General features: G+C 41.6%; 1 protein-coding gene across 1 annotated transcript; it reads left to right on the top strand.

Moving 5' to 3' along the window:
- Window positions 1-200: 200 nt before the first annotated feature.
- Window positions 201-26,237, top strand: rem2 (RAS (RAD and GEM)-like GTP binding 2). The gene is made up of 5 exons (XM_040144037.1): window positions 201-856; window positions 3,137-3,473; window positions 5,728-5,801; window positions 16,743-16,920; window positions 24,847-26,237. The coding sequence occupies exons 1-5, from the start codon at window positions 845-847 to the stop codon at window positions 25,173-25,175; spliced, it is 930 nt and encodes a 309-aa protein (XP_039999971.1). The 5' UTR covers window positions 201-844; the 3' UTR covers window positions 25,176-26,237.
- Window positions 26,238-26,462: the final 225 nt, after the last annotated feature.

The following is a 26,462-nucleotide window of genomic DNA, read 5'->3' as shown; positions in this document are numbered from 1 at the left end:
CTTAATTCAACAGAATAACATCATATTCGAGCTATTCACACTATGAGGTAGTGTGAGCACAACAAAGCCTCATTCTCCTGTACAAGGACCCGCTGGCGGCGCCGCCTCCACGAGGCCTCCCTCTGGCGGTGGCCCCACCTCACAGCGGCCAAGGCGGATTCTCCGCCGCCGAACCGGAATGAAATTCGCCGGGAAAGTCGCAGACCGGCGTGCGACAAAGGCGAAAATTGGAGGGAACACCTGCATCTGGGCTGGTATTCACACTGGAGGAGGGGAGAGAGGGGCGCTACTTCACCACCACCCAAGGACGCACCCCGCAACACACACTTCGCAGGAGGGGCAGAGAGAGAGAGAGAGAGAGAGAGAGAGAGATGTGGGTATTAACTGGAAGTGGGGAGGGAAGCGCAGTCGCTGCTGGCCGCTGGGACGCCGAAAGGACAGGAGGGGATGCGTTGTCGTGCTGATGGCTTTCTTCCCTCTTCTCCCCACGAGAAGTCGCCTCTTACTCCAAACGGAGACGCAGGTGTAACCTCCTTACCCCCAGCCCCCTCCACCCTACTACTACTACTACTACCACCACCACCACCTCTCCACATTTTCCATGCGCCGCAGCTCTCCTTCCAAGTCAGCAGAGGGGGATTTTTTTTTGTTTTTTACGCGCCGGAGTGGGAAGAAGAGCATGATGTCAAATGAAATGTGGAGCGTCTCCTCCGCGCGCCGTCTGCCAGCGCCGCTGTGAATGCGATGCCGGGTCTGCAGCCGGCACAGATGACTTGAACCGGGCGGCTCAGGCGGTCGCGACTACAGCACTTGTTCCACAAAGAGAAGACTTTATCGAGTAACCATGGCTGACCAGGTAAGGCGACGCATATTTTACGCCTCGACCCACCGCGTGCGCTCCTCGCAATAGCCTAGACCAACCGCGCACACACTGGTTGGGCTGCTCACAAACACACACACACACACACACACACACACACACACACACACACACACACACACACACACCCTCTAATGTGTATCTTAGGGAATAGCACGAGATCGCATCGTTGTTTTTTATGCAGCACACTCTGGTTTCTCGCGGTCACACTGTTTGCGTGTGAGGAAATTCATTTCTCATCTTTACTCTCAGGATAGGATTTTTGAATATTATTCCAGGGACTTCGAGTGCGTCCGTGCTTCACAGTAGTGACTTTATAGGAAACTTCTACATATTGGATTTTCAGTCAGAGTTGTGGGACTGCTCGTGATTTCGCTGTGATGTTTATTAGCCAGGGTAACAGTTCTCAAAGGTGGTCAGTCCATCGATCTCGCTCTCTCGCTCTCTGGACCATATTATTCCTCATAGAATATTTCATGCATCCTCGAAATCGAAGTAAAATGAGCCATAGGGTGAAGATGGCCTGGAACTGGGCGGCAGCAGCCAGTGTAATTGGGCTGTGAGGACGACAGAATGAAAACATTGCCCGTAGTATTAATTTTGTATAGTGCTATGATGTTTGCCCTAGTTTCTCGACTGCCTAGCGAGAGAGGGAGATTAACCCCTGACACACTGGCTCAGCCCTCAGTCCGTTTCCTGTGTCTGTATGTGTAGCTCCCCTGAGCGGCGCTGACAATAAAGGCCATGCTTAATTGATTAGCTCGTTCAATTAACCTAATTGAGCTACCTGAGTGAGCCTCTGTGAATGATGCATGGGTGGGCTTGTGTGTGTGTGTGTGTGAGTGTGTGTGTGTGTGTGAGAGAGAGAGAGAGAGAAAAGAGAGTGCGTGTAAGCGGCCACACACCTGTGTCACAAGCAGCCACACCTCAACTGCATGTATGATAATATAGTCTTCTACTATACTAAACTATACTATACTATACTATACTATATTATATTACACTATACTATACTATACTATGCTATACTATATTATACTGTATTATACTATTATTAGTATTATACAGTATTTAAAGGATGTTATGGAAACAAAGCAAAACCTTGAAAGGTCTATGCTACATGGGACAAAGTTACCAGTTTCTTAGGTACACTCGTACAATCTAACGATCTAATGCAGTCCAATACAACAGCTTTGCATTGAATCCTAACTTTGTGAAATTTAGAATCTTCAGGTTTTGTTTACATTTTGTCAAAGAGGCATTGATTCATCTTATTGTAATTTGTGAGACTTTCCTATGTGGTGGTGCTGACTTGGATTGCATTATATTCGAATATGTTCCTGTTACTGTGTAAAACTACTTTAATTAAGTGCCACAACTGTACTTAACTTTTCCAGGCAGATGCTGGGCCACAGACGCCCAGGAGTGGCCTAGATTAATTGCTATATTAATATTGATGAGGGTCGTCTATGGTTGACCTGCTGCGGCAGCAAACACACACACACACACAGTTATGCACATGCATGCACAGTTACCCACACACACACTTTTTCAGGCACATTAATGCTCTGGAGAAAACCGCTGACAGTCTCCATAGCAGCTTTACCTTTTTTTTTAAAAATAACTAGGGATGGTGATCAAGACTTTGTGTTTCTGACCTATTTTTGTGTGAATTCTTGCTGCACTCATGCTGTATGGTATACAGCCACCTGACTGCACTTCTGCCCTTGTTACACACAGCTGCAGCCTTTTTTTCTCTGTCCCTCCCTTGTGCTTCTTTCTCTATATACATACCTCCTCCTGTCTTTCGCTTGTCTTCTCCTCTCTCTCTCTCTGTGTCCATATTAAATTGCTGCCTATTTGCATCCTCTTCTGCCGTCCGTGCTGCAGCTCCTCCTGCCTTGTGTCTCCCTAATCTCACCAACCCCCCACCATCTCCCTTCTCGTCTCGTAGGTTTCCCTTTGACATGCTCTGTGTCTTCATCAGCATCTTTCTCTCACTCTGCCACTTATCTGTCTCACCTCCATTGTTATCACCTCCCTCGTCTTTACACACATAAGCACACACAGTGGAAAAACCCTTCCCCCCATTCTCCACAGATAACATTTACCAGAATAGACAGTAGTACAGGTAGATCTGCAGCCTGTTTGGACCTCTTGGACTATTTTAAAGTACTGCAGGTAGCAACACCATATATGTGCTACCCAATCCTTCCTAGAGTTACAGGTGTCTTTTTTTTCTCCATTTCATTTTAGTACAGTATGTTTCTAACCACGGCACCCCCCCTCCGGCGAGGAAGCACACCCCTGCCTGTCAAACACCAGCTGCGGAGGGAAGAGGCCGTATCCGAGGACTGCGATTGGATCCCGGGCTTGGAGGAGCCTGCCACATTGCCTATCAGTGACACAGCGGTGCCTCGGGATGAGTCCTTCAGCCAATCGGCAGCCGCCCAGTCGGCTTACCACAGCCACAGCGGGGCATTGAGAATAGTGCTCCTGGGACAGAATGGCGTGGGCAAGTCATCGCTGGCCTTATCTCTGGCTGGGCAGTCGGACAGATCCCTCTCTATAGACTCTGAGACACAAGCATGTGGTAATGGCCTAGACAGGGATTGATGGAGGGTGTTTTTGTGTGCATGTGCATCTGTAGTAGGATTGGAACCTTTTTAAATCAATCTCAAGGTTTAACTTTAGATAAGCTTTGTTCAGATATTTAGTGTTAAGTTAAAAAAGATCACAATTCTTGGAAGATCAATGCTCATAAAGTGTTTATCTTTCGTCATTCAGCCTTAAAATTTACCCAGTTCACCCAAACACTCATTTTAGACTCCTCATTCTTTCCCCTTCCATGTATTTTAATGGAAAGTTTTAAAATTTTGGGAAATACACTTATTTAGATGAGTTAGATGAGAAGATTGATACCACTCTTATATCTGTATGCTAAATATGTATCTGGAGCTAGCAACCTGTTAGCTTAGCTTAGCATAAAGATTGGAAACAACAATAAACCTCCAGGATGGCTCTGTCCAAAAGTAAAAACCTTAACATTTTATACTTTGCTAGTTTTATATGTACAAGAACCGAATTCCATACGGTTTACAGGGGATTATGTCCCAGATTTCTTGGAAACTGGTCTCAAAGCCGGGCCAGCAGTTTCCTCTTGTTTCCTGTCTTTGTGCTAAGCTAACCAGTTGCTGGCTTTCGCTACATGTTTAGCATACAGGGATAAGAGTGGTATAAATTGCTAGGTGTTTTTATGTGTTACCTTTGAACACAGCCATGCTACTTGTTTTATCCGTTTCCAGGTTTTATGCTAATCTTAGCTAACCAGCTGCTAGCTGCATACTTAACAGACAGATATGTGAGTGGTATCGATCTTCTCATTGAGCTCTCTGCAAAAAAGCAAATAAAAAGGTTTTCCTCTTTGTATAGACGATTCAGCCACAACATTAAAACCAGTTGCTGGTTTTAATGTTTTGGCTGAATGGTGTATATATACACTATATATATATATACAGTATATTTATAGAGAGATATACTGTGTCCTTTATGCCTATTGGTGTATATTTCCCTTTCAAGCTGCTAAAACAGCCTTGATCTGCTTTTCCCTCCCCTCTGGCCTCTGTCAGTCAGTAGGTCTGTCACACAGCTTACTGCAACCTGGGGATAATCTGCTCTGGTCCTCAACCATCCCACCAGCCAATCGATAAGTCAGTGTCCCTAAGAGGCAACTACTCTCCATCATGCATAAAGCTGACTTGCCCCTGACTCCCACCATACAGTATTCATTACTGCCGATGTCGTACACTTGCATCATAAATGAACAGAAAAAGCACTTTCATCCACGTAGCTTGTACATGTTTCCATGATGATGTTCCTATTATACACAGAAATTTTAGCAGTGTGGTAATTCTTCTATAAGCTACACATCAAAATCCTGAAGTGTATTCATCGTCTTTTTAACTGACATTTTTTGAACAGATGGTCTCGTCTCATATCAGCTCCCTGACTGGAATAACTCCTCACCTATAAACACGTGTCTTCACCGAGTAATCACCAGTAAAACAGAGAACAGGATTAACAAAAGGGGATTTGCCGTGCCTGGAACTTAAAATAGACATGTCATTCATTATAGGGGTTTTTTCAGTCTTCTTCAAGCAATTTTTGGGGAAATGCACATGCACTGTCCCGCTGCCTTGAAAATTCGTTATGTTGAAGGAAATTACTGAGTATTTTCCAATATTAAAAATATTTATCTGTGACCCTTTTTTAAAAATTAACATCTTCAGTAGGAACAAAAAGGTTTGGAGCTGAGAGCTATAAACTGGGCAGGGAGGTTAGAAAGTACTGAAATGGGCTAAAACATTGTTGATTTAGGGTTTTATTTTTCATGGGCTTTGTTGACAAAAACAAAACTATAGAATATAACCCGGCCCTAGCCTTTAAATTGAAGAATAAAAATGTCAAAATGTTGAGATAAAAATGTCCTCATAAAGATAAAAAAAAACTACCATTTTTCAAAGATGTCAGTTGGCCACAAGACCCAGTTTTAAACAAATTCACAAAAGGGATTTAAAGTTTCTAGAGTAGGTCAAGCAAATTATTTAAGACCCAAATGAACTTGTCAACATTTCCAGACACTTTTTGAGATCCCTGGGATTTTAGTTAAGGTACTATTATGATTAATTTATGCTCCACAATGCATATTGTCACATTTTTGTAGTGCAAAATGTATTGTAAAATATTTTGCAATTGCATATTTATTAGGAGTGTGATACATTGTATGGTGTGGTGGTTTTTATTACATTGTGTGTGCTAATGTGTGTGACATGGGTATTTGCTTGCAGGTGAGGGCTACGAGTGCACAGTGACAGTCGACGACGAGGACAGCAAAGTCATAATTTTTGACAACTGGAAACTGGTGAGTTACTGACTGTCAGCTTCATGCTTCGGTTATTCTGTCTTTTTTATCTCATACAATTTAGATTGGTTCCCTGTCTCTTCATGCTCCAGCGACCTCTTTCTCCCTAAGACTTCTTTAAGTATTTCTGGTTTTGAAATTCTTTGACTGTACTTAGGAAATCAAAAAGACATTTGTACAATTTCTGTGATGGACAACTTATTTGTGTGTATTCGAGAGTAAAGAGACTTCATGCTTTTGCTTTTACATGTGTGTCTGTGTGCTACACTGGACAGGATGTCCTGCAGGAGCAGCTGTTCTCACTGTACTTGAGCTTTTTGAAGTTCTCTCATTCGGACAAGTGGAAATCACTCTATTGTTAACCTGCGTTGTTTCAAATCAAATCTAAAAACCAACAAGAAAATTTTGGTGAGAGCTAAAACTGCTGCGGCTAAAAGTGTGAATGAGTTATTACAACCTGGTGGCGAAGATTTTTGGACAGGAAAAACATTAGCTGCAGCAGCTAGCGGCGGAGGGCAGCTTCTCAAAAAGCTCCATGTGACGCTGAGGACATTATGCAAAATGAAAAAGCATGCAGTCATTAAGGCCTATTAATGGTGATGATGGAATGGTAGGGCACTCTAATTAGTGAGTAGGGTGGATCATCCCTGATGCATCCTATTCCAGATGTCCATTCAGCCTTCAGGGGCTCTCCCCTTAAGGTTAAATTATTCACACGCAGCTACATTTAGCTCTAGGGAAGTCCACTCGAAGCTAACTCATTTCTTCACTTCCTCACTTGTTCTGTAAGCGTTATCCTCCCTTTCTCACCCCCGATTTTGTTGCCCTTTCATCCTGCAGCAGTCATAATCTCCAAGTCTCCCCGTCCATTCACCCTGTTACTTTTTTTGTGATGCTCGCTCGCCTTTCTCCTCTGGCATTCTTCTGCCATGGTTAAATCTTGCTGAGAGGTAATTACATTTGTTATTATGCGCGTGTTAATACAAGGCAGGGCGTTAAGGCTGAAGCAACAGACGCAGGCCAGCAGGAAGCTTGGAATAACTCCAGGGTTGTCAGCAGTGGGGGCAAGGCAGAGTGGACTGGACAGCATCCCAAATTATCTGCCAATTCATGCTCATGTTTTTGGGTTTTTTTTTTGTGGTAATGCCCGTAGATGGAAGACATATACACACATACAAATATATTCTAAGCACACAGTCTCTCACACACACAGCCAGGCGTCCGGACAGATGATGTCCAGCTGCTTAACACGTGTTACGGCCTTCAACTGGCACAGAATTAACCGCCAGCACTCCCAGTCCCAAGAGGCAGAGCTTCTGGCCTCCTAGCAAACTGCAAGTGCTCCGTGGGGCATCCCTACCTACAACCAAGTTACCACAGCAACACGCACAGACACACACATACACACTCACGTATGCACAAACAGGGCTGACTTAATCACTCACTCACGCATAAGATCATACTGGAAAAGTCAGCATCCGACGCCGTCGGCTGTGGGGCTTCACTGCTTCTCTGGCCAGCCCGATCAGCGCCTTGTCATTCCCTTGCAAAACCAAAATGCAAAAAAAAGATGAAAAAACGTTTACATTCACACTGAGCGATTATTCCTTCAAGTGCTTTTTTTTGGCTTGACTAACAGCTGATTGACACATGAAGGTCTACATGGAGCTGTAATTTAGGAAGTGGTGCACAACAAGCCACAGGTAGAGCTTATGCTAAGTGCAGAAACACGTAAATATATAGACTATGCTGACAGACGGGTGTGTGTATGTGCACATGTAGCATTAGCATGGTCAAATGTGTAAAGCACACTGGCATACACATGAGAGTCTGCTCTGCCAGACGCTGGGATGATCTGAATGTTGTTGACGTCACGGGGTAGGATGTTTTAATTAACTCATCCATGCGCTCGAAATAGAAACACTGGCACACTTGGCCTTGACCAAGCCGGCCCATGCTGTCCTCTGCCTTTAGACTGACTTTGGTTGTGTAATGTATCTATTAAACAGTGAATGGGGCTTTGCATGTAGGGAAAGAGTTGGGAGACTGCGGTCACTGAAGACCAGAGGGACCTTCCCACCCTCCTCTCTAATGTGTGCTTGTCTGTTTCAGTGTCTGTGCATTCAGGCATGTCTGAATGTATTCCATGCCTGAGTCGGTCTAAGAGTTTCCATTATTATTTGATAGCTTGAAGTTCAAATATTTATATAAAAACAACAAAAATGTGCAGCCTGAGGCTGAGTGTATAGTGAGGGGAATTAGCTGCTGGAATGGATCATTTACTTTGTTAAAGCAAATTAGAGAAAAAGATCAGGATGTAATTTGGAAGAAGATAATCACTGCTTGACCACATTCTTTTGCATCATTATGAGGAAAGAAAAACATCGTTTCACCATCCAGTTCATGGAACAGAAACTGATTTTGGCATTGTGTCCAGCGAGTTATTTCCTTGGACATTTTCTCTTTCTTGTTTTGCTGTTTTTCTCCCTTAGTTGTTCTGCACTATTTGCAGTTTAACATTTCTGGCCTTAATCCAATAAGATATTATACTTAAACAGTTTTGTTTTTTTTAGTCTCTGCCAGGAGCCAATACTCAATTTATTTGTGTAAAAAGTTCTCTGTGTGAACCAAAATCAAGTTATAGAAAAGCTCAGTTGAAATCTCAGCTGCTGTAATGTAATTAAGGGAGAAAATAAAAACAGGAATCAGAATCCTATTACAGTTTCAAATTGAGTTTTCTAGATAAGGTGGATTGAGGAGAGACCTTCTGATACTGAGAACTAACAGAAATCATTCATTTTCTTGAAAAAAGTACATTGTTTGGCCTTACTATAGACAAAGGAGTTATCATATAAGATATTTGGGCAGAGACAACATTTCAGCAACATGTTTTAAATTTTGGCAGTCTAATATTTGGTCACGTAAAAGAATTTCACTGACAGATTTGAACTTGCAATATTTTTCTTGAAGTTCTACCAATAATACTATTCAAAACAATGATTTTAAAAAATGTTTCTGTAGTACTTCTGCTAATGCTTTCTCTCCATGTTCAACATTTATTCTATTTGCTACTGTTCCTCTGTCCGTTGATCTTCTTTTTATTTTTTTTCTGGTTACTTTTCTCAAATTGATTCTACTTAGATGTATTTGTCCGAACAAACTGTCATCACTGTCACTGTCCTCCCAATGTAGTCACTATTATCTAACTCTACTTTAGACAACTGTAAGCTAGTTGTCTAAAGTAGAGTTAGCATCGGATCACTAAAATATGATCCTATGCTAGCTCTGTCAGTTGGAGCGCTGTGTTAGTTATTTTGTTATGTCTAAAGCAGCTGCTGTGTAGCTTCGTGTTACTGATAAAGACACTTCTTCTTGCTAACAAACCTTAGTTGAAACTGACATTAGTAAGCCAGCTGCTAGCAGGGTAGCTAATGGTAAAAAGTTCAAACAAGAAAAAAAAAAAATGACTGAGCTTAGCTGCGATTTGTTAGTGTAGTTTAACAGTGTGAGTATTTGTGTCAGCGTTGTGACATTTATTCTTGCTAATAAATGCTAGCATGGGCTGTGTAAATTGACGTTAGTGAGCGAGCTGTCTAGAATGGTAGCTACTGGTAAAATAATAATTTCATCAAGTTCGAACAAAATGGTAAGTGGCACTCAACCTAACTGTCATTTGTGACAATGTTAGTGTCAGTGTAGTATAGTGTTGTTTTGTGGTTCATGACACTAATTGTTGGTTGTAGTATAAGTTGTGTAAGCTAGTTGTCTAGCGTGAAAGTTAATGGTAAAAATGTTTCTCAGTCATTTGTAACAATGTCATTCACAACAGCTTGGCTTCAGTCTAATTATAAATTTTGCAGTTTCAAAACTTGATTGCACAGCATTTCATGACAGCAACAGGCAACAGCTAAAGGGGCAAAAGCTGATTGGTCCTCCTGTGTACATTCCAAGCACTGATTGGCAGCTGGAACCCTATAGAACCTCTTGTTTTTTCAAATTATAAGGCCATTAATGCATAAGACAAAAAAATACACTAAATCTACACGGAATGTTAATACCAATGATGCAATACTTTATTGTGTCCTAGAGGGAAATCCTCTTTTATCCTCTCTCTACAGGGAGGTCAGAAGTCGACCACCGAACAGGATCCCTGGAACCGGGAAGGATTCAGGGATTTGCTGATGGACACTTCAGCAGGGTTAAGGCTCTACGTGCTGTCATGACAGAGCTTGAATCTGGGTTATGCAGGGACAGTCACCACACTACCCTCCTGCATGTGTGTGTGTGTGTGTATGTGTAAGCGTGTGTGTGCGAGCTGGTTGGTGCTCTTGTGTGTATAGTCTTCATGGTACTCTATGTCTGTGCTGTGATGTCAGCTGCATTCAGGAACGATGTGGTCATTGGCGATTATTGCTCACGCAGTGCTCATGTATCTGTGCGTGCGTGTGTGTGTGTGTGTGTGTGTGGCCTAGCTTGTGCAGGCCAGATGGCCACAGTAATATATTTCCTTAGGGAAGCGTTGTCTCTGTGCACTAGTAAGAAAGTGAGAGAAAAAGAGCAAAGCCACTAACTCAGCATTCTATCTGCACTAAGTTTCATCATCCTATTATCAGATTTTGACTTAGCTACAGATCATGGTGCTTTTCTGTCTCCTTTTTTTCTGATCCTTCCTTCTCTTCCTTCCTTTTTCCTGTCCTTCTGCCATTCCCTTCATTCATCACCCCTGCATCTTTATTGATCTGCCTGTCCTTTCATTTTGCTCTGACAGGCAGTCAGACAGATAGAATACAAGCCGAACAGGAAGATGTGTGCAACGTGCATGTGTTTGCTTTTGATAAAGTGAAATGGTAGAGTTAGTGTCTATGTATTTACCTATGCATGTGTGCACTCTTTGGATATTTGTGAAAGCCGGTGGGGATGTGTTTGTTCCCGTGCAAAGGCCCTAAGCTGCTTTGCTCATGTATCTTGCTCTGCAAAACAAATGATTTGGGAACCAGTAGATTTCAATAGTTCAGGGTCTGCGTTCCAGGCAGTGGGGATCATGTTGTATAATGAGGAATGTATGTACATACACACTAACACATGCTCACATACACTCTCAAAAATGAGCCATATGATGTTTTTTCTGCCTTTTTTCACAACTAGCAGGAATAATAGTTTGTTGGCTCGCAAGAGCCACAGCATGATATGCAAATAATGTCCGATATTGATTCATTGTCCTCACGGTTAATGGTTGCTGATGTGGTGCCGGCTCCGGCAAGTTGGTGGTTGAATGTGTTTTTGAGTGCATGTTAATGTATGTGTGTGCATGTGTGTATAGTGTGTTGTTTCTCTGTGTATAAAAAGGTTCCAAAACATGAAAATTCAAGTTCGTTCCTGTTTGATAGGAAAAATCTCCAATAATAAATGACTCTCCTTTCCAAAAAACCCCCCCAAAAAATCACGTCTGTATGTTGCACTGATAAAAACAGGGTGGGATACTATGCTTTCTATCATATTTTATTGGATGTGTTTTTCTTATCAATATCTCCACCAGAAACAGGAAGTGGCTGAAAAATTAATTCTTAGAAAGCCTGGCCTGTGACACTTTTTTACTGATAAAGCATACATGCCTGTCTGACTCTAATGTGAGCCTTCTATTTTTGAAAACAATTCAATTTTTCATGGTGTATGTGTATGACCTGAATGATTGCCCCATTTGACTGCGTTCAAATTGAGTGAAAAGCTGAGTCAGAGTAGTAGGAAGAGTCAGACCAATATGTCTGCAAGGTATATTATCAGCTGATTACAGTCTATTACAGATAAATCCATATGGGTGTATATTCCAGCCAAGTAACAGAAATTTCAGTACAGAAGTGATGAAGATATGTTTAAGGCAATTTAGAGACAGTGTTGCCAATCATTTTTCCACCAGAGACTTCAATTTCTCTGGTGTAAAATCCTGCTCACTATCTTTGATGACCAATTATTACAGATTCTTATTTATGTTATGTTTATGGATTAAAATAAAAATTCAATCTTAGTGGTTAAATTTCATGAAATAGAAGCTAGCAGTAAGATAGATAGTGATACACAGTATAAATGATGGGCAACAATTTGAGACATTTGGCGGACACATTCCAGGATGTATCCAAAAGCAACAATCCCCCACTTAGAATAAGTCTATTATTTCTTCATAATTTCAATTATAAAGCCAGCATTGTAAGTGTGGCTTTGCATACCAATCAGATATCATTATTACTGTTGTGAACTTATGGTTATGTAATCATCTTAGTATGGTGAAAGAAGCCTCAGTATTTGGAAAATCTAAATCTGTGTTCATACATATCGATCTTACAGTGAAGTAAGGCCAATTCTAAAAAAATTACTGCCATATGTGATTGTTGAACATATAATTCCAAAACCTTGGGCATTAATATGCTGCTCTAACAGTCTTCTAGGAACACCTTGCATCAATTTTTGAACCTGGCTGCAGGTTCTCCCATTCAGCAACAAGAGACTTAGTGAGGTTGGGCAGTGATGTTTTTTGTGATAACCGAGTATTGCATCCAGTATGTGACTCATTCCAAAGGTGCTAGATGAGGTTGAGGTCACTACTGTGCGGAGGTCAGTCAGAAAAAGTCAAAACAAATTGTTGCCACAAAGCTGGAAGCACACCATTGCCTACAATGCCATTGTAGGCAATAGCATCAACGCTTCATCTGAACCCACAGCAGTAGTTGCTAGGAGCCAGCTGTACACCGACTGAGTGGCTACCAACAGGGAAGGGTCTTCCCTTGGCAGGGCCGACAACTCAAGCCACTACAACAGGCAGGCAGTGAGTTTACGAACATGTGAATATGCTCCATTAATGTTACGGTCCACATCATGCTCACAAATGTAGGGAAATACAGTCTAGTTCACTAGTATATAGCTTAGCTCTGTTGATGTCCAGCCAAGTTATGAATACAGTCTGAGGGCTGGTAGTCTCGAACTTAGCTCTGTTGATTTTGAGCCATGTTACATATTGACAGGCTAACGAGCTAACAACCTGATGAGTGACCATACCAATTAACTTTGTAAGGGGCTGATAAATGAAAGAAAGCAGCTGGGATGTGCCTGGCAATAATGCGATTACTAATAGTAGTTACATTATGACAAAAAAAAAACCCAGTTATGCTAGACTATGACGTAGTTTGTGTAACTTAGTGTTCCATATGCTTCTACTGAACAAAACTCTTAATTAACTTTGTAGCATTCACCCTCCTAACATTAGGTTATTGCACAGTGACCACAAGCAACAATGACAGAGACATATAATTCTCACGCCAAACTGCCATGTCAACACAGTAACCAGTGCATAATAGAAGCCTGTGTTAGAAGTTACGTTACTGGTAGAGCAAAGCAGATGCCATCTCCGAGTCTGTTTGGAAATGCAGCTTTTTCTTCGCTTGTTTCCATCATGTTTAACCAAAGTTTATTCCTTGTCTTGTTCTTCCATTTGTCAATTTATTCTTTGGCCTGCTGACCCTCTGCCTATTTTACTCTTTTCTTCTTACTTGTAACTTTCCACGTTCTGGATGGTAGTGGTCACCCTCCTTTTTGTTCTTTTATGTTTCATTGTAGCAAACGATGAAGTGACTCAATACCAACACACACTGCTATGGACTGTGTAACTGTTGTGTTTGCTTTCACGTCAGAGCCTTTGTTCATAGGTTGTTGCTTGGAGACACACATAAGACGGTGGTCATACCTGACCATTTTGGAAAAAGCAGAGTTTTACCGGCCAAGGTTGGTGTGGTACATTATTTGAATTGCTTAGAAATCTAACTTTTGTTCTTATAAGAAAGAATTTACTTTTTGTACTTTTAAGTTTTTAAGTATTATTTATCATTAGTTTGACACTCAAAAAATTGGCTTCAATCAGGACTGTGTCTGTGTGGTGTTTGATCAAATTTGATTAACAGAGCTGGGAACATATGCAAATAAGACTACAACTGTCATCACATTTTCATTCCAATATATCTAAATCCTTACCGGTTTTTGGAAACATGTGACATCACCTTTGTCCAATGGAGTCCCGCCCACTTCTAATCAGTGAGAAGAACACAGGCAAAACATCGCAGACACAAATCTCTCATGCATTATGAGTGTATAAGAATTTGAAACTGTTTGAACTTTGCCACAAAATGTTGTGTTTATGTATGATCCCATTGCTCATAGTAAGAAGTTGATTGAGTGTTCAGGGCCTTTAAGATTAAGTTCCCTTTATTTGAACTAAGGGGTCTGGACCCAACCATGGAGAACACTACAACACTGAATATACACTTAAGTAATCTAGACAGAATATGTGTCCACTTACTTTTGGCCCTGTAGTGTTGCAAGGTGATGAGTGTACAGGAAGATGGCTGAGCACCCATATTACAGAGAAAATGGCCTGATCAGCCAGATGAGTTCTTTGTTATAAAGATGATTTAATTAATATTTTCCTGATAGCTCGATGATCTGTGTGTATGTGCTAATTACTGTATGTTAGCCTGGCTTTTGTGTTAGTCAATGTGAATGTGTGTGTGTGTGTGTGTGTGTGTGTGTGTGTGTGTGTGTGTGTGTGTGTGTGTCTGTGTCTGTGTGTATGTGTATGTGAGGAGTAGGTATAGACAGATGGCTTGCTCTCTGTGAACAGAGAGGAGCTGCTTAATCGAGAGAAAGAAAGAGAGAGAGGGAGCGAGCTGGCACTGTCCTGGGTTGCTCTGCCTCAATTTGATAGAGAGGTGTATTTACTTGGTCACAGTTTTCTGCCTGGAGCCTTCCATCACACTCTTAATTGATGTCAACTCTGTGTTGGTACTCCTTTGCTTACAAAGATTAGGTTCTCCTTCTCTTTGTTTATCTTCCTACGTGTTGTTGTTTCCGTTCTTCCTCCTCATCCCTCAATCAGACTGTGACAGGTGGCGGAGCCTCCTTCCATGCCAGTGGCTCCCTCCCCTCCTCCCTTGTCTTCTCCTTGTCTTTTCCTGTGCTCTGTCAAACAGACATTGCCAAGCCGCCTCCCATGAATTTCCTGCTCCGGGGTCTGATCCGATACTACTTGGCCGCTTGAGACAATGTGAATTTTTCAGGCCTCTGAAACTCTCTGGAGGGCAGGAATTTATCTTCAGGGCCGTGGCTGTAGGCCAACGGCATCCACACACTCACAAGTACACACACACAATGTGTGTGTACAAAGCTAGCAGGAAAATTGAGTTATCTGGTGGGAATAACATGTTTTTGAATGATTCAGTCACCACTATTTAAGGCTTGCGAATCCTATTTTCTGAATCAACTTGATTGTATTTGCAATTCTGTGGGTCAGAATTATGCAATGTTTAGAAATACCACATCTATAAGTTAAAGATTAAAGCTTAAACCAGCCCACAAATAAAAATTTTCCAATTCCCTCTGACCGTGTCTACATTTTAGCCAAGGGAAAAGGCTCTGTTAAATGAACTTTATTTTCTGGTATTGCCCTACAAACAGTGAGCAGATATGCTTTGATGACACAGTGGTAATGCTGCAGATTTCATTTGAAGACTACAGTCACAGTCTCTGCTTCACTACAAGAAAACCCATCTAGATATGAAAAAACAGTTCCTGTCCGTCTTCTAATTCTACACTGCCTCTCTATTTCATTGTCAGAGAACGCAACTTTGACCGGCATTACAATGTAGAGTCTGGTCTCAGGTTTCTGTCATTGGGAGAAAAATAGTTTGTATTGATTGTGCTTGTCCAACTTTAGATAAAATGTCTTTTGTTTCAACATTTTCGACCCCACAGACTTATGCTAGCCTGGAGTAGCATGGCTAAACCCACAGAACTTAAGAACTTCAAGTATAGTGAAGATGCGAAGGCTTGGACCAGGTAAAGGAAAGTTTTGCAGAAAATAATGTGAAAGACTAGTTCTGTAGAATCACTGAAGGTCTGGATCAAGCAGATACAGATGTGACATTGTCAGACAAAGTGGAAAAATATTTCTTTATCTATCTTTGGATTTTTACAGGACTATTAATAGATTTTTGGACAGTTTTATGCAGTGGAATACGCTCTGAACACAACATTGATATATTATCGTGATGATACGCTTGATCATATAAAAAGCTACAGTGCTGTGTGACACAGATGGTCATATCTAATCCACATGACCTCGGGCTTCAGACTTACATCCAAAATTGGGTAGCGTTTGACTCTGCCGTGCACAACCACAGGGAATTCAGTTCACTAAACCCTGAACCATACGGCAGAGTCTCCGCATCTAATACCACCCGAAAAATTACCAGACATTTGACTGATACAAGATATTCTAATTTAGGGACTGGCCATGAATGCTTCCTTAGTATAATTATAATGCTTAGGTACAGCCAGAAGAACCTTGCTATTTTACACTCATGAACCACCTTCTGTCCAATGTAAATGTGGCTGACAGAATCAGAGAGAGAGAAAGCGAGAGAGGACAAAGATGTTCCCAGGCAGTTCCAAGCCACTCGGGCTAATTGAGCCTCTGTGACAGGAAGCCCCAACGGGATGTTGGTGGTCACTGTTAACAGGGTCAGGAGATTCAAAGTGAAGCGGGATGTGCATAACATCAAGTAGAGCAAGGCCTCATCTGCGTCCTCTCATGGGACAGCGATAAAAATTTGAGTGCTGCCTGCCCGGCATCAGCGCTGATGTCCTTTCAGTGGCTCAGCTCCAGCACAACAAAACAGGGACTGGAGGGAGGGGACTAAGTTTAAAAAATTTGTCCAAGGAAAAACTGTAAATTTGTTGATGGAATGCGAGGGATCTTGTGTAATGTGTTGAAACTACCTGACATTCCACGCCTCTTCAGCTGTCACTGGATCTCTCCTGTACGTATGCAGTACTAATCTACTCCGTGGAAGTGTTACTTTATTAATGGACATGTGTATGTGTGTGTGTTTGTATCCCCAGGACCTGTCCACTTTACAGTGTGATGTGTGTATCCTGGTCTTCTCAGTGACTGACAGGCGCAGTTTCCACCGCACTGCCCAGCTCCGCCTCCTCCTCAGGGAGTCCCAGCCACACACACCAATCATCCTGGTGGGCAACAAGAGTGACCTGGTCCGCTCCCGTGAAATCAGCTCAGAAGGTAGGTAGAGGGAGGGACACTGGTCTGTAATGTAAACCTGTCATACACATATATAAATGACCGCTCAATAAATCCCTCCCTTGAACAACAGTTGTCTAATCGTTGATTAGCAACTGTAACTAGGCACAGCAGGTTTGCTTTTGATTTTTTCCTGTGGATGTATCAAGAGAACTGGACATGGCGCCACCACTCAGCCTTGCTGTCAATTTATCTCAGAAAATGAAAAAAAATTTTGAATAAAAAAAAAACCCCTGCAGCCCAACCACCGTTTAAAAAAAAGACCTCTGTAAAACTGTTGACCAGGCATTTGTGTGATGTCATCCCAATGTAAAGTCTATGTGCTGAGCAGGAACGCACAGCGAGAGCCATTGGGAGAAAAGCTAATGCACATGTGCAGGCGACGTTAGAGAACTTCTTTGGAATCAAGTGACCGGGTGTCAGGTCTGGGTCAGGTAATCAGTTCTTATAATGCATCTGTGATGTCGCCGGATGTTGAAGTGTGAATGGGAAAATAAAGTAGTAAGAGAGATACTCAGTATGTTAAGATTATTTGGGTATGGGTATGAGGGTAACTATATTTTGTGCTGTTGCAGGCTATGTGGAAAAAAAAAAAAAAAAAGCCCCTTTCACAATAGCACGTGAACTTTCCCCATCGTGTGGAAGTATCCATAAATCTCACCAAATCTCTCTTCTAAAGTATTTTTCCAACCTCAAACAAGCTGTAGTTGCTGCTCTCCTAAAACATTCACACCTCTCTGTCCTGATGATATTAATTTGGCGCTACTTAAGATTCCTTAAACGGGTCTCTAATTTTCAGATGACTCAACTGGAAACATTAAAACCTCAGCTGGAGACTAAGGTTAGCTTGATTAGCTGGCTAGGCACAGCCAATGATATCTGCCAAAAACAGTTGTCATTTCAGCCGACAAAATCAACAGTCTCAGGCTGGGAATGAAAATGTAACTTTTGTCTACCTCTGACTGATATCAGGGACCGATTATTTCGAAATTGATGAGAATTTCTAGTGGTAAAGCTGCCAGCGTTATCATTATGGACTGCATACCGTATGTGCCCTGCTGGAACTGAAAGCTTGACAGGCATAGCAACAGTAACTAAGGGGGAGTGGGGAATAGGAATAGGTTCTGCCCAGACATTTATGTCCAGACATTTGCTTATAAGCAATGACGAACAAACACCAGGCTGCTGGGTCAGTGATGCAAGAGAAGAAACACACAAGAAATGGATTCTCTGTCGTTGCTTCTTTTCAATGCCTTTCAATCACTTCTCCCAATTGAAAAACTCAAATGGAAAAGTTATTGTAATTACAGTGATCCGGCAGATTGATGCTTTTTCTGTTGGATATAATGGACAAGAGTGCGTAAACGCTAAAAATGCAAATGTGTAGTTAATAGGCACACACACATGCAGCCACATTCTCCCTTAGAGAAAATGGTAGTGTGCTTTGTGCAATTACTCATTTATCCTTCCTTTAGTCCCTGTTGTCTGTCTCTCTGTCCTGGTATTTTACCATAAATCTTCCTCCAATGTCAGTGTGTGACATTGTCTCCATTAGAAGGACTCCTAGGGGATCTAACTTTGATAAATAAAAGGATAAATGCTCTGTTGGTAAACTCTTTGTGGGAGAAAAATTCTATCATCTGTTATTGTTGTAAAGGGGTGGAAATATACACTTTCTATAAAACCTATTTACCGCCTGGGCTTTTCTGTGTTTTATATTTTTACCACATTGAATCTCAGTCTGTGTAATTAAGATTTTGACAGTAATGAGCAGAAAGATGCTATAATAGTAAAGAAAACAACTATACAAAATAGACCTCAATATGGTATTAAAATAAAACACAAAATAATTGTATAGAATAAATGTTAACCGAATTTCAAGTAGTACACTCTAGGATATAAATGCTGCCAAAGTTGCCTTAATCAAAAACTGAAAGGGATGAAGTCCATCAAATGTGATTTAATGTCATGAAAAAATAAAAAATGAAAAGGTTCAAGGGAATAAATGTTTTTATAGGCATGTGTCCGGGCTACTACTGCAGAATGATTAAATCCTGTAGATCTAAGAGCTCTCTTTAATATTGTAATTATCAGAGTAAGCAAGCTTTGCAGACTTTTTACATTTTGGCACGCAATACTGAAGCACGGTATTGGCAAAAAAAAAAAAAAAAAAAATCACTGAAGAATAAAAACACAGTTCTGAACTGAAGCTGAGCTGTTTCATGCCGAGGACTGTGATAAGAGGGACTTGAAGTAGAGGAGTGACAGAGGCAAGGATGAATATATGAGAATGGTGCGGGAGCCTTAGTTAGCCGAGATGTGTGTACTGCTCTATGTGAGTGTGTGTTTGTGTGTGATGAGAGAGTGGGGCTTGTTCTGCTGTCCTTGAAAGAAACACTTTGAGTTTTTAGACCTTCACAACGAGGATATTTCTTTATAAAGGGAGGCTATATGGCTAGTGTTACACCAGTGCTTTGTTTTTTTTCCCCATACGTCACTGAGGTGCTGTTAACCTCTGTTTGAAATATTTGATATTGGTGTGTCATATCGTTCCTCGCCGGTATGAAAGATGACATCTTGTAGCTCCTTTATGAAAGACGTTCCTGACCAGCTGCTCATTTTGTCAAATTCCACCCTTTTGTGGCTATTCAGAAATTGCTAGATTGCCCTCCTAAACCACTGCTGCTGCTGGTGAGAGGCGTTGAACTGTCTCATTTGTAGTCTGCAGAAATTGTCAGTGACCAGCGGTGAACTTAATGTTCCGATATAACAGAGGTGAAAACGCTGACAAGAATCTGTCCAGATAAGATGGATGTTATGACATGTAATGTCAGCATCCACTTGACTCCGCTTTTAAGGTTAAAGCATTTGGATGTAACCCCCCACCTTGGCAGCTCTGGCTCTTTTTTTTTTACTTTTTGGCTCTTTTTGTTGTCTGACTGTAGGTAGGGTTAGACTGTATGTGTGAGTCCGAAAACCCCATATAAAGCCAGAGCATAGAAGCTGGGCTAGCCAAGAGTACACTATCATTACCACAAAACAGGAGAGATGAGCTAAATGAGTAACTGGGAAGCAATTTGGAGAGTTTTAGTCCCTTATATAGAAGGGCCAGAAACATGACTCACGACAGTGTTACCCCTCAGAATGTAATCAGCCTGACAGCGACGCTTAAATATTTGTTTACTCTTACCAGAGGTCTAAAATATGCATATTTTGTATAAGCAATATTGTTCTATTTAGTTAGTTCCAACAAAAAGGGAATGAGTTTGGGTATGTATGCCTGTTTATTTTTTGAAAAGTCATTTTCAAATTTTAATATTTTAAATATACTTAGAAACATTAATCAGCAGCTGGTTACTTTGAAAATAAATATACTATCAGAATTTGTGTTGTCTTTATCATTCTAACCCCTTTTTGGCAAACCCCTTTTTTTCTACAAGTGTGTGTGTGTGCACACATGTTTTAAATGTGTTTTAAATGTGCTCTATTTATTTATTCTTGAGCCTTGCCAAGGGAAAACTTATATTACTTTGTGACAATAAATTTATATTGAATCTTGAATTCTACAAGAAGTCATGTTAAATGAAGGATTTAGGATTACGATTAGTGTCCAACGAGATTAAGGTTTCATGTCTGCTAGATTTAAGGTTCAAGCCAATTGTTTATGACAAGTTAGGCTTTGGATGTGGGGTTAACCTCAGGCATGAAATGCTGCGTTTTGAGACTATGAGCAAGAATAGAGTCAGAAGGTTCTCTCAGGGGGATAGGAATAGAATAGTGTGTGTTTGTCTGAGTGTCTGTGTTTATTGTATGGGCCAAATCTTGTTTGGTTTGCTTTGTTGTGCAATTTAAACAGAGGCAGCAAGTGTAAAACTTGCGCATTGCTGCCTGCACATCGCTGACTCGGTCACGGCTTTGGCTTATACGTGAAGACAAGAGCGGAAGGAGGAGGGAGGGACGTGAGGAATGAGTAATAAGAGATGCTTATACTCAGCATATTCTCTCCTCATAAATAAACAAAAAAACAAAAAACAAAAACAGGAGCATCAAAGTGGTCAGCAATATGGAAATGCTCTATCCTTGTTCCCAGGGTGCCTGACAGGGATGTTCTTATGTTCTCTCTGGACAGACCGCATGTATTCTTTCTAATATGCGAGCCTGACACAGGACGCTGACTGGCCTGCCGGGCTGCCTAACATCTTCCTTAAAGACCCTGGGGCTTTGCTGAGAGTGCTGGGGTCATAAAGTCTATTTATGGCATGTACAGTGACACTTTTATTCTGCTGTCTCTCACCTTCCCCCCTTTGCTAGATCTCTCTCTCACGCCTTAACACACACAGTGATACACACGCTGACAGACTAAGAACATATTTCTCATTTGCTCAATATGGCTGTGGTGTGGCCCAGCTCTTCAGGGCTTTGATTAATATGCGCTCTGGCCCGGTTTGCTTAGTCGGCACTATCTCTGTCTGTCTCTCTCCTCTCTCTGTAGGTCTCTTGCTGTCTCCTTCTCCTGCTGGTTCATTTTATATGCCATCTTGCCTGTCAGGTCCTTTCAGCATCTCCCTCTTCTTCCTTCAGCAAGACTCGTGTGTTTCTTCCTATTCAGCTTAGTGCCGCTCTCACTTTATTCTCTGTCTGTCACTTTCTCCATCCCTTTTTCCTTTTCTCCTTGTCAGCATACAGGCACAGTTTTTTCCATTGTGACCACCTTTGGGTGGCCCCCTCCTCTCTGATTCAATTTCCCGAACACTCTTTTAACAAGTTATGAAGTTCAATTCAATTCAATTCAATCAGCTGTTGTAGGTATTAGGATAAGCTGTGTTGATCTGCTTTGGGACTTGGCTTTTTTCTCCCACTCTTACCTCACCCACTATTAGCTGACACCGTTGTGAGTCGACATCTGCTCTGCGGGTGGATTATTACACCCAGATCAAATCTAGTTCTGTTTGTTGTAATAACTGTGGCCTATACAGTATGTTTGTGCTGTATAAATGCAGCCAGACAACACCAGATTAACTATTTACATTTTTCTGTAGCTTTCAGCAGTATCACACGGCCGTCAGATGGAGTTTGCTCATCCCCTGTCAACAGATCTATCTCCATGCCAACTGAGCAAACCTCAGCCACTGCTAAAGAAAATTTGGCTGAAAATTTTACAACATGGGTCTTTTTCCTGAAAAAAAAGGGGAAAAAAAAGATCCACTCACTAGCTCCTTCTAGAGCTTTCAACCATATCACACAGTCTTCATCAGCAGATGAAGTGTACTCCATGTTGGCTCAAAAGTTAGGTACAAAATCTAAGTCCAGACCTTTGATATGATAATTTGACAAAAACGATCTCAACTAAAGGTCCACTTATGTGCTTTTTTTTTTTTTTCATATCATATGGTCCCTATCAGCAAACAAAGTTTGCTCAGTCCCATGTCAACTGATCCATCTCCATGACAAATGAGCAAACTCATATCTAGATACACAGGAAAACTTGGCTATTTTACAACCCAAGTCTATCCGAACTATCCATTGTGTTCACTAACTGTACTCAACAACTGCTTGTGTATAGAGCACAGTAAGTACAATAGGTCAAAGCTGATGCAAAATGCAGTGCACATTTACATCCGACAGTTTGGGGAATTATTTCACTGTTCATTTCTGTCTCTAAGAAAGCAAGTCTTTGCCATTTCAACTGTTTTTTTGCAGCAAAGAAAAAAGAAAAAGAATTAATGGAAAAAAACATGTGGGAAAACATCTCACAAGTTCTGGCATGTTCCATTTAAAATCACATTTCAGGCATTAGCAACTCGTTTTTCCTGATATTTTTCATTATTGAAGTTTTAAAAAATAATCTTATTTAATTTGCATTACTTATGTGCCGTGTTTTTTATCTGCTGGTGAGTAGATGTTTTGAGGTTTTGATCGGTACTCACAGACTATTATTGTGCGCTTGAAATCATTTTTCTGAGACCCACAAAAAATTAATCGACGGCAGCAACCTCTTCCTGCAGCTGACACTTTGCAGTCATTTGAAGTTCATACAGTATAAGTTTTATAGAGTTATTATGATTACCAATAATGAGCTTTAAAAACCCCTTTGCGCGCACAGCTGCTCATGAGCTCTCAGACTGGCTCTGAGCAGAGCAGGAGTAAAGCAAAACCTGAAGTATAGTTGAATAAAAAAAATGCTATTTGAGCTGATAGTGAAGCCCATTTGTTGCAGAGCGATCAGTATCCGTGAGCTTTCCTTATCATACGGGCTTGTTTAACCAGGGACAAACAGGGTCTTTTAGCTGAGATACTGAGCTTTGTCAACAAAACATTTAGTCACCTGTCCTTATCCAGGAGAGTCACATTGAGATAGAAACCATTTTCCCATTTGAGCTGCAGCCAAGAGATTTGAGCTTACACAACTCAGCTATTGGCAACATTAACCCCATCCTGCCACCACCCTCTTGCTCTCTCTCTCTCTCTGGCTCTTTCTATTCGTTTATGACTGTTGATGAGACAGATTTGCAAAAGAACGTCAATTTTACAACCATTATATTGTCATAAAGGCTAATTAGTTTAATTGAAATGAGGGGGGGTTAAACGTAATATTAAAAAGCAAATGAAAATTGGTATGAAATAAAATCTGTATTACAGAAATCTTGGTGATATATGATTTTTCAAATTACCATTTGCAATACAAATACTTGGTAGTATCTTTGCTGCAAGTACTAATTTTAACCATTTCTTGCTTTGTGACTTTGGACTTTGATGGAGTTATCTCAGTTGTCATGGAGATAACTCAGATCAGTAGCTGTAATGATTTCATTCATCGCACTTTTAGGACTTTACAAGAATATTTCTTGACCATGGAAACAGTGGTTCGGCAAAACAATCCCAACTTAAGGTCCATTTACTGTACATACTCTTTCCAGAGCTTTCAGCTGTATCAAAAGGACTTAATTAGTGGGTGGAGTTTGCTCTGTTGTGAGATATGAAAGCCCTGGACAAAGCTAGTAAGTGGACCTTGAGTCAAGATTGTCATATGTAACCATAGAGGAAATTTTTCCTTTTTTTCCTGCAGATTTTTCAGTAAAAATGTTGATTTGAAAAAAAAAGGCCTTTCCAAAAAATCCCAACTCAAGATCCACTTACTAGCTTTCAGCTGTATCACAGTTTTTATTTTTTCAGTTGTCTTGGAGATGGACTGGGAACATGAGAGCTCTTGACCTTGGATATAGTATTTTGACAAAACAACCTCAAGTTACACTTATGTGCTTTTTCAGCAGGTTTCAGCCACATTTACATGGTCTTCATCAGAAGATGGCCTTTGCTCAGTCCCATGTCAATTGATCCATCTCCATGACAACTGAGCAAACTCCATCCACCGATAAAGATTGTGCAGTTGAAAGAAAAAAAAATGTCAACAAATTATGATACATTTTTCGTTTGAAAGCATTAAGGCCTATTGTGTAGTCGTGTCCACTGTAATACATCACAATCCTAGAAGATGTCACCGCCTTTATGACTATTTCTCTTTCTCTGTCATTGTTATCAGGCAAGATTTCAAAAGCACACTAAGCAAGAGAGTGTCACATCCCGACAAAGTGAGATGCTCTAGATTGACTCTATTTGTATCAATTTGGTGCATAAGAAGTGACAAACTAACACTTAAGACTTTAACAGAGTCTGTCAAACAGCGGTGAGTGTCGATGCTGAGACATTATCTTGTGGTGATACACATCACATACCAGCTGGATCATTACCATGCTGTTGATGGTTTACTGTTTTCATGATCTAATTGTCCTTGCATTTCAAACTGCTGCCTCTAATTACCATTTGCAGCTGCCAGTGTGTGAAGCCTCAGTTATTTAAAATTCGCACCATACACACTTTTCTAAAACCTATCGTTTCCGCTCTCACCAGAGGCCCAATCCAGCGCCATGATGTTCGACTGCCTCTACCTGGAGCTCTCAGCCTCCCTGGACCACGGCACCAACGAGCTGCTGGAGGCGGCAGTTCGGACTGCAAGGGGCGACTGCGTGGGCCCTGGCTGGGCCGACGGAGACCCCGGGGCAGGCCGCAGGGAGAGCCTGACCAGCCGGGCCAAACGCTTCTTGGCGGGGCTGGTGCCACGCTCGTACGGCCGAGACCGGGACCGGGATCGGGGACGCTACCGGGAGATGAGCCGCCACCGGGGCAGCAAGATCCTCCGCCAGAAGTCCCGCTCCTGCCACGACCTCAGTGCACTGTGACAAACACACACACACACACACGCATACGCACACACGCGCGCGCACACACACACAAGCAAAGAGACATACTCCCTCAAATGTACAAACACACCATATTGAAAGATATGAGGGAGGAGTAAAAGATGGAGGCGGAGAGGAGGGTAAAATTGAAGATAGTAGGGAGGAGCAGACGACTAAAGGGAGGGACAAGAAGGAGATGGAGGAAACTCACATGAAATTAGAGGGGTAGAAGGATAACAATTGTGCAATGGCAGACAAACACACACCCAAGTAGCACAAACAGATTCTGTCGAGACCGATAGCAATCTCATGTAAACCTATAGTTGACCCCGTTTTATAGCATGCTGAGTAGACGATCTAAGACATGACCCTGTAGGTTTTACAATTACATGATACTGGATTTACTGTACCTCAGTGGCCAATAGCTAATGCACAATCTAGCTAGCGTCTCTAGCAATGCCATCAAAGGCAAGACCCTTTATTTATAACACTGCTCCCTCTCTGCGCAATTTTTAACCACAATCTTCACACTGCATCCACCTTTCATGTCTTGTACTCATTTAGAGAAGTGTTTAATACCACCAATGGCAAATGTTCATCTGTGACTTTTATACAAAGCTAAAAGCATCAGCCGCCCAAGCCATATTTTGTGATGCATCGTGAGCGATCAGCACAAAGAACCCTTTACCGTAGGATGTGGAGTGAAAGAAAAAAGGTCAGAACACCTATAAAGAAGAAGACGTTAACATGGATGACCAGACTGAACTTCTCCTCAGTTGAGGCTGAGTCACAGAACACTGGGATGTTCTTGAAGCAAAGGACAGGACAAACAAGAGAAAGCCTAGAATCTTCCTGTGGCCGTTTGATGTTTTCATTTTTCGCCTTGTACCCACGAGCATTATTGCCTGTGTTGAGACCGAATTCTGTGGGGGCTGGCCGCACAGGTGACCCAAAAAAGAACGTTCTGGAAACGTTGTTTGGAAATCTCGTCAAGCGTGACGGCGTCACTCACACATGCTCACTCGTTTGTCACCGTCTACTAAGCACTGTCATTTTTCCACTGGGAATAAATTAATTTTTGTGTGACAACCTGAATGAGTGTCTTGTCCCTTTTTATACCAACGTTATGAAATGAATGTCTCATGACAGCCACTACGAGGTTGAGGGATGCCGTCACTGGTCGTCAGATGAGTCAAAAGTCCGCTCTCTGGACAGTTGTTCCATTTAGGACTAAGCAGCAAAAAGATGTAACGTCAGCATTTTGTGGCTGTAGCAAAATTTCCGGTG

Source organism: Xiphias gladius, chromosome 14, assembly GCF_016859285.1.
Source record: "Xiphias gladius isolate SHS-SW01 ecotype Sanya breed wild chromosome 14, ASM1685928v1, whole genome shotgun sequence".
Taxonomy (NCBI): Eukaryota; Metazoa; Chordata; class Actinopteri; order Istiophoriformes; family Xiphiidae; genus Xiphias; species Xiphias gladius.
The sequence above is the reverse complement of the archived record's forward strand: the minus strand, read 5'-3'. Positions and strand labels throughout refer to the sequence as shown.

What these genes read in the sequence shown, in the direction of transcription:
- rem2 (XM_040144037.1), top strand. An exon ending in CTCTGAGACACAAGCATGTG is followed by an intron (nt 3,474 to 5,727) that starts GTAATGGCCTAG and finishes ATTTGCTTGCAG; the next exon opens with GTGAGGGCTACGAGTGCACA. An exon ending in CCGTGAAATCAGCTCAGAAG is followed by an intron (nt 16,921 to 24,846) that starts GTAGGTAGAGGG and finishes CGCTCTCACCAG; the next exon opens with AGGCCCAATCCAGCGCCATG.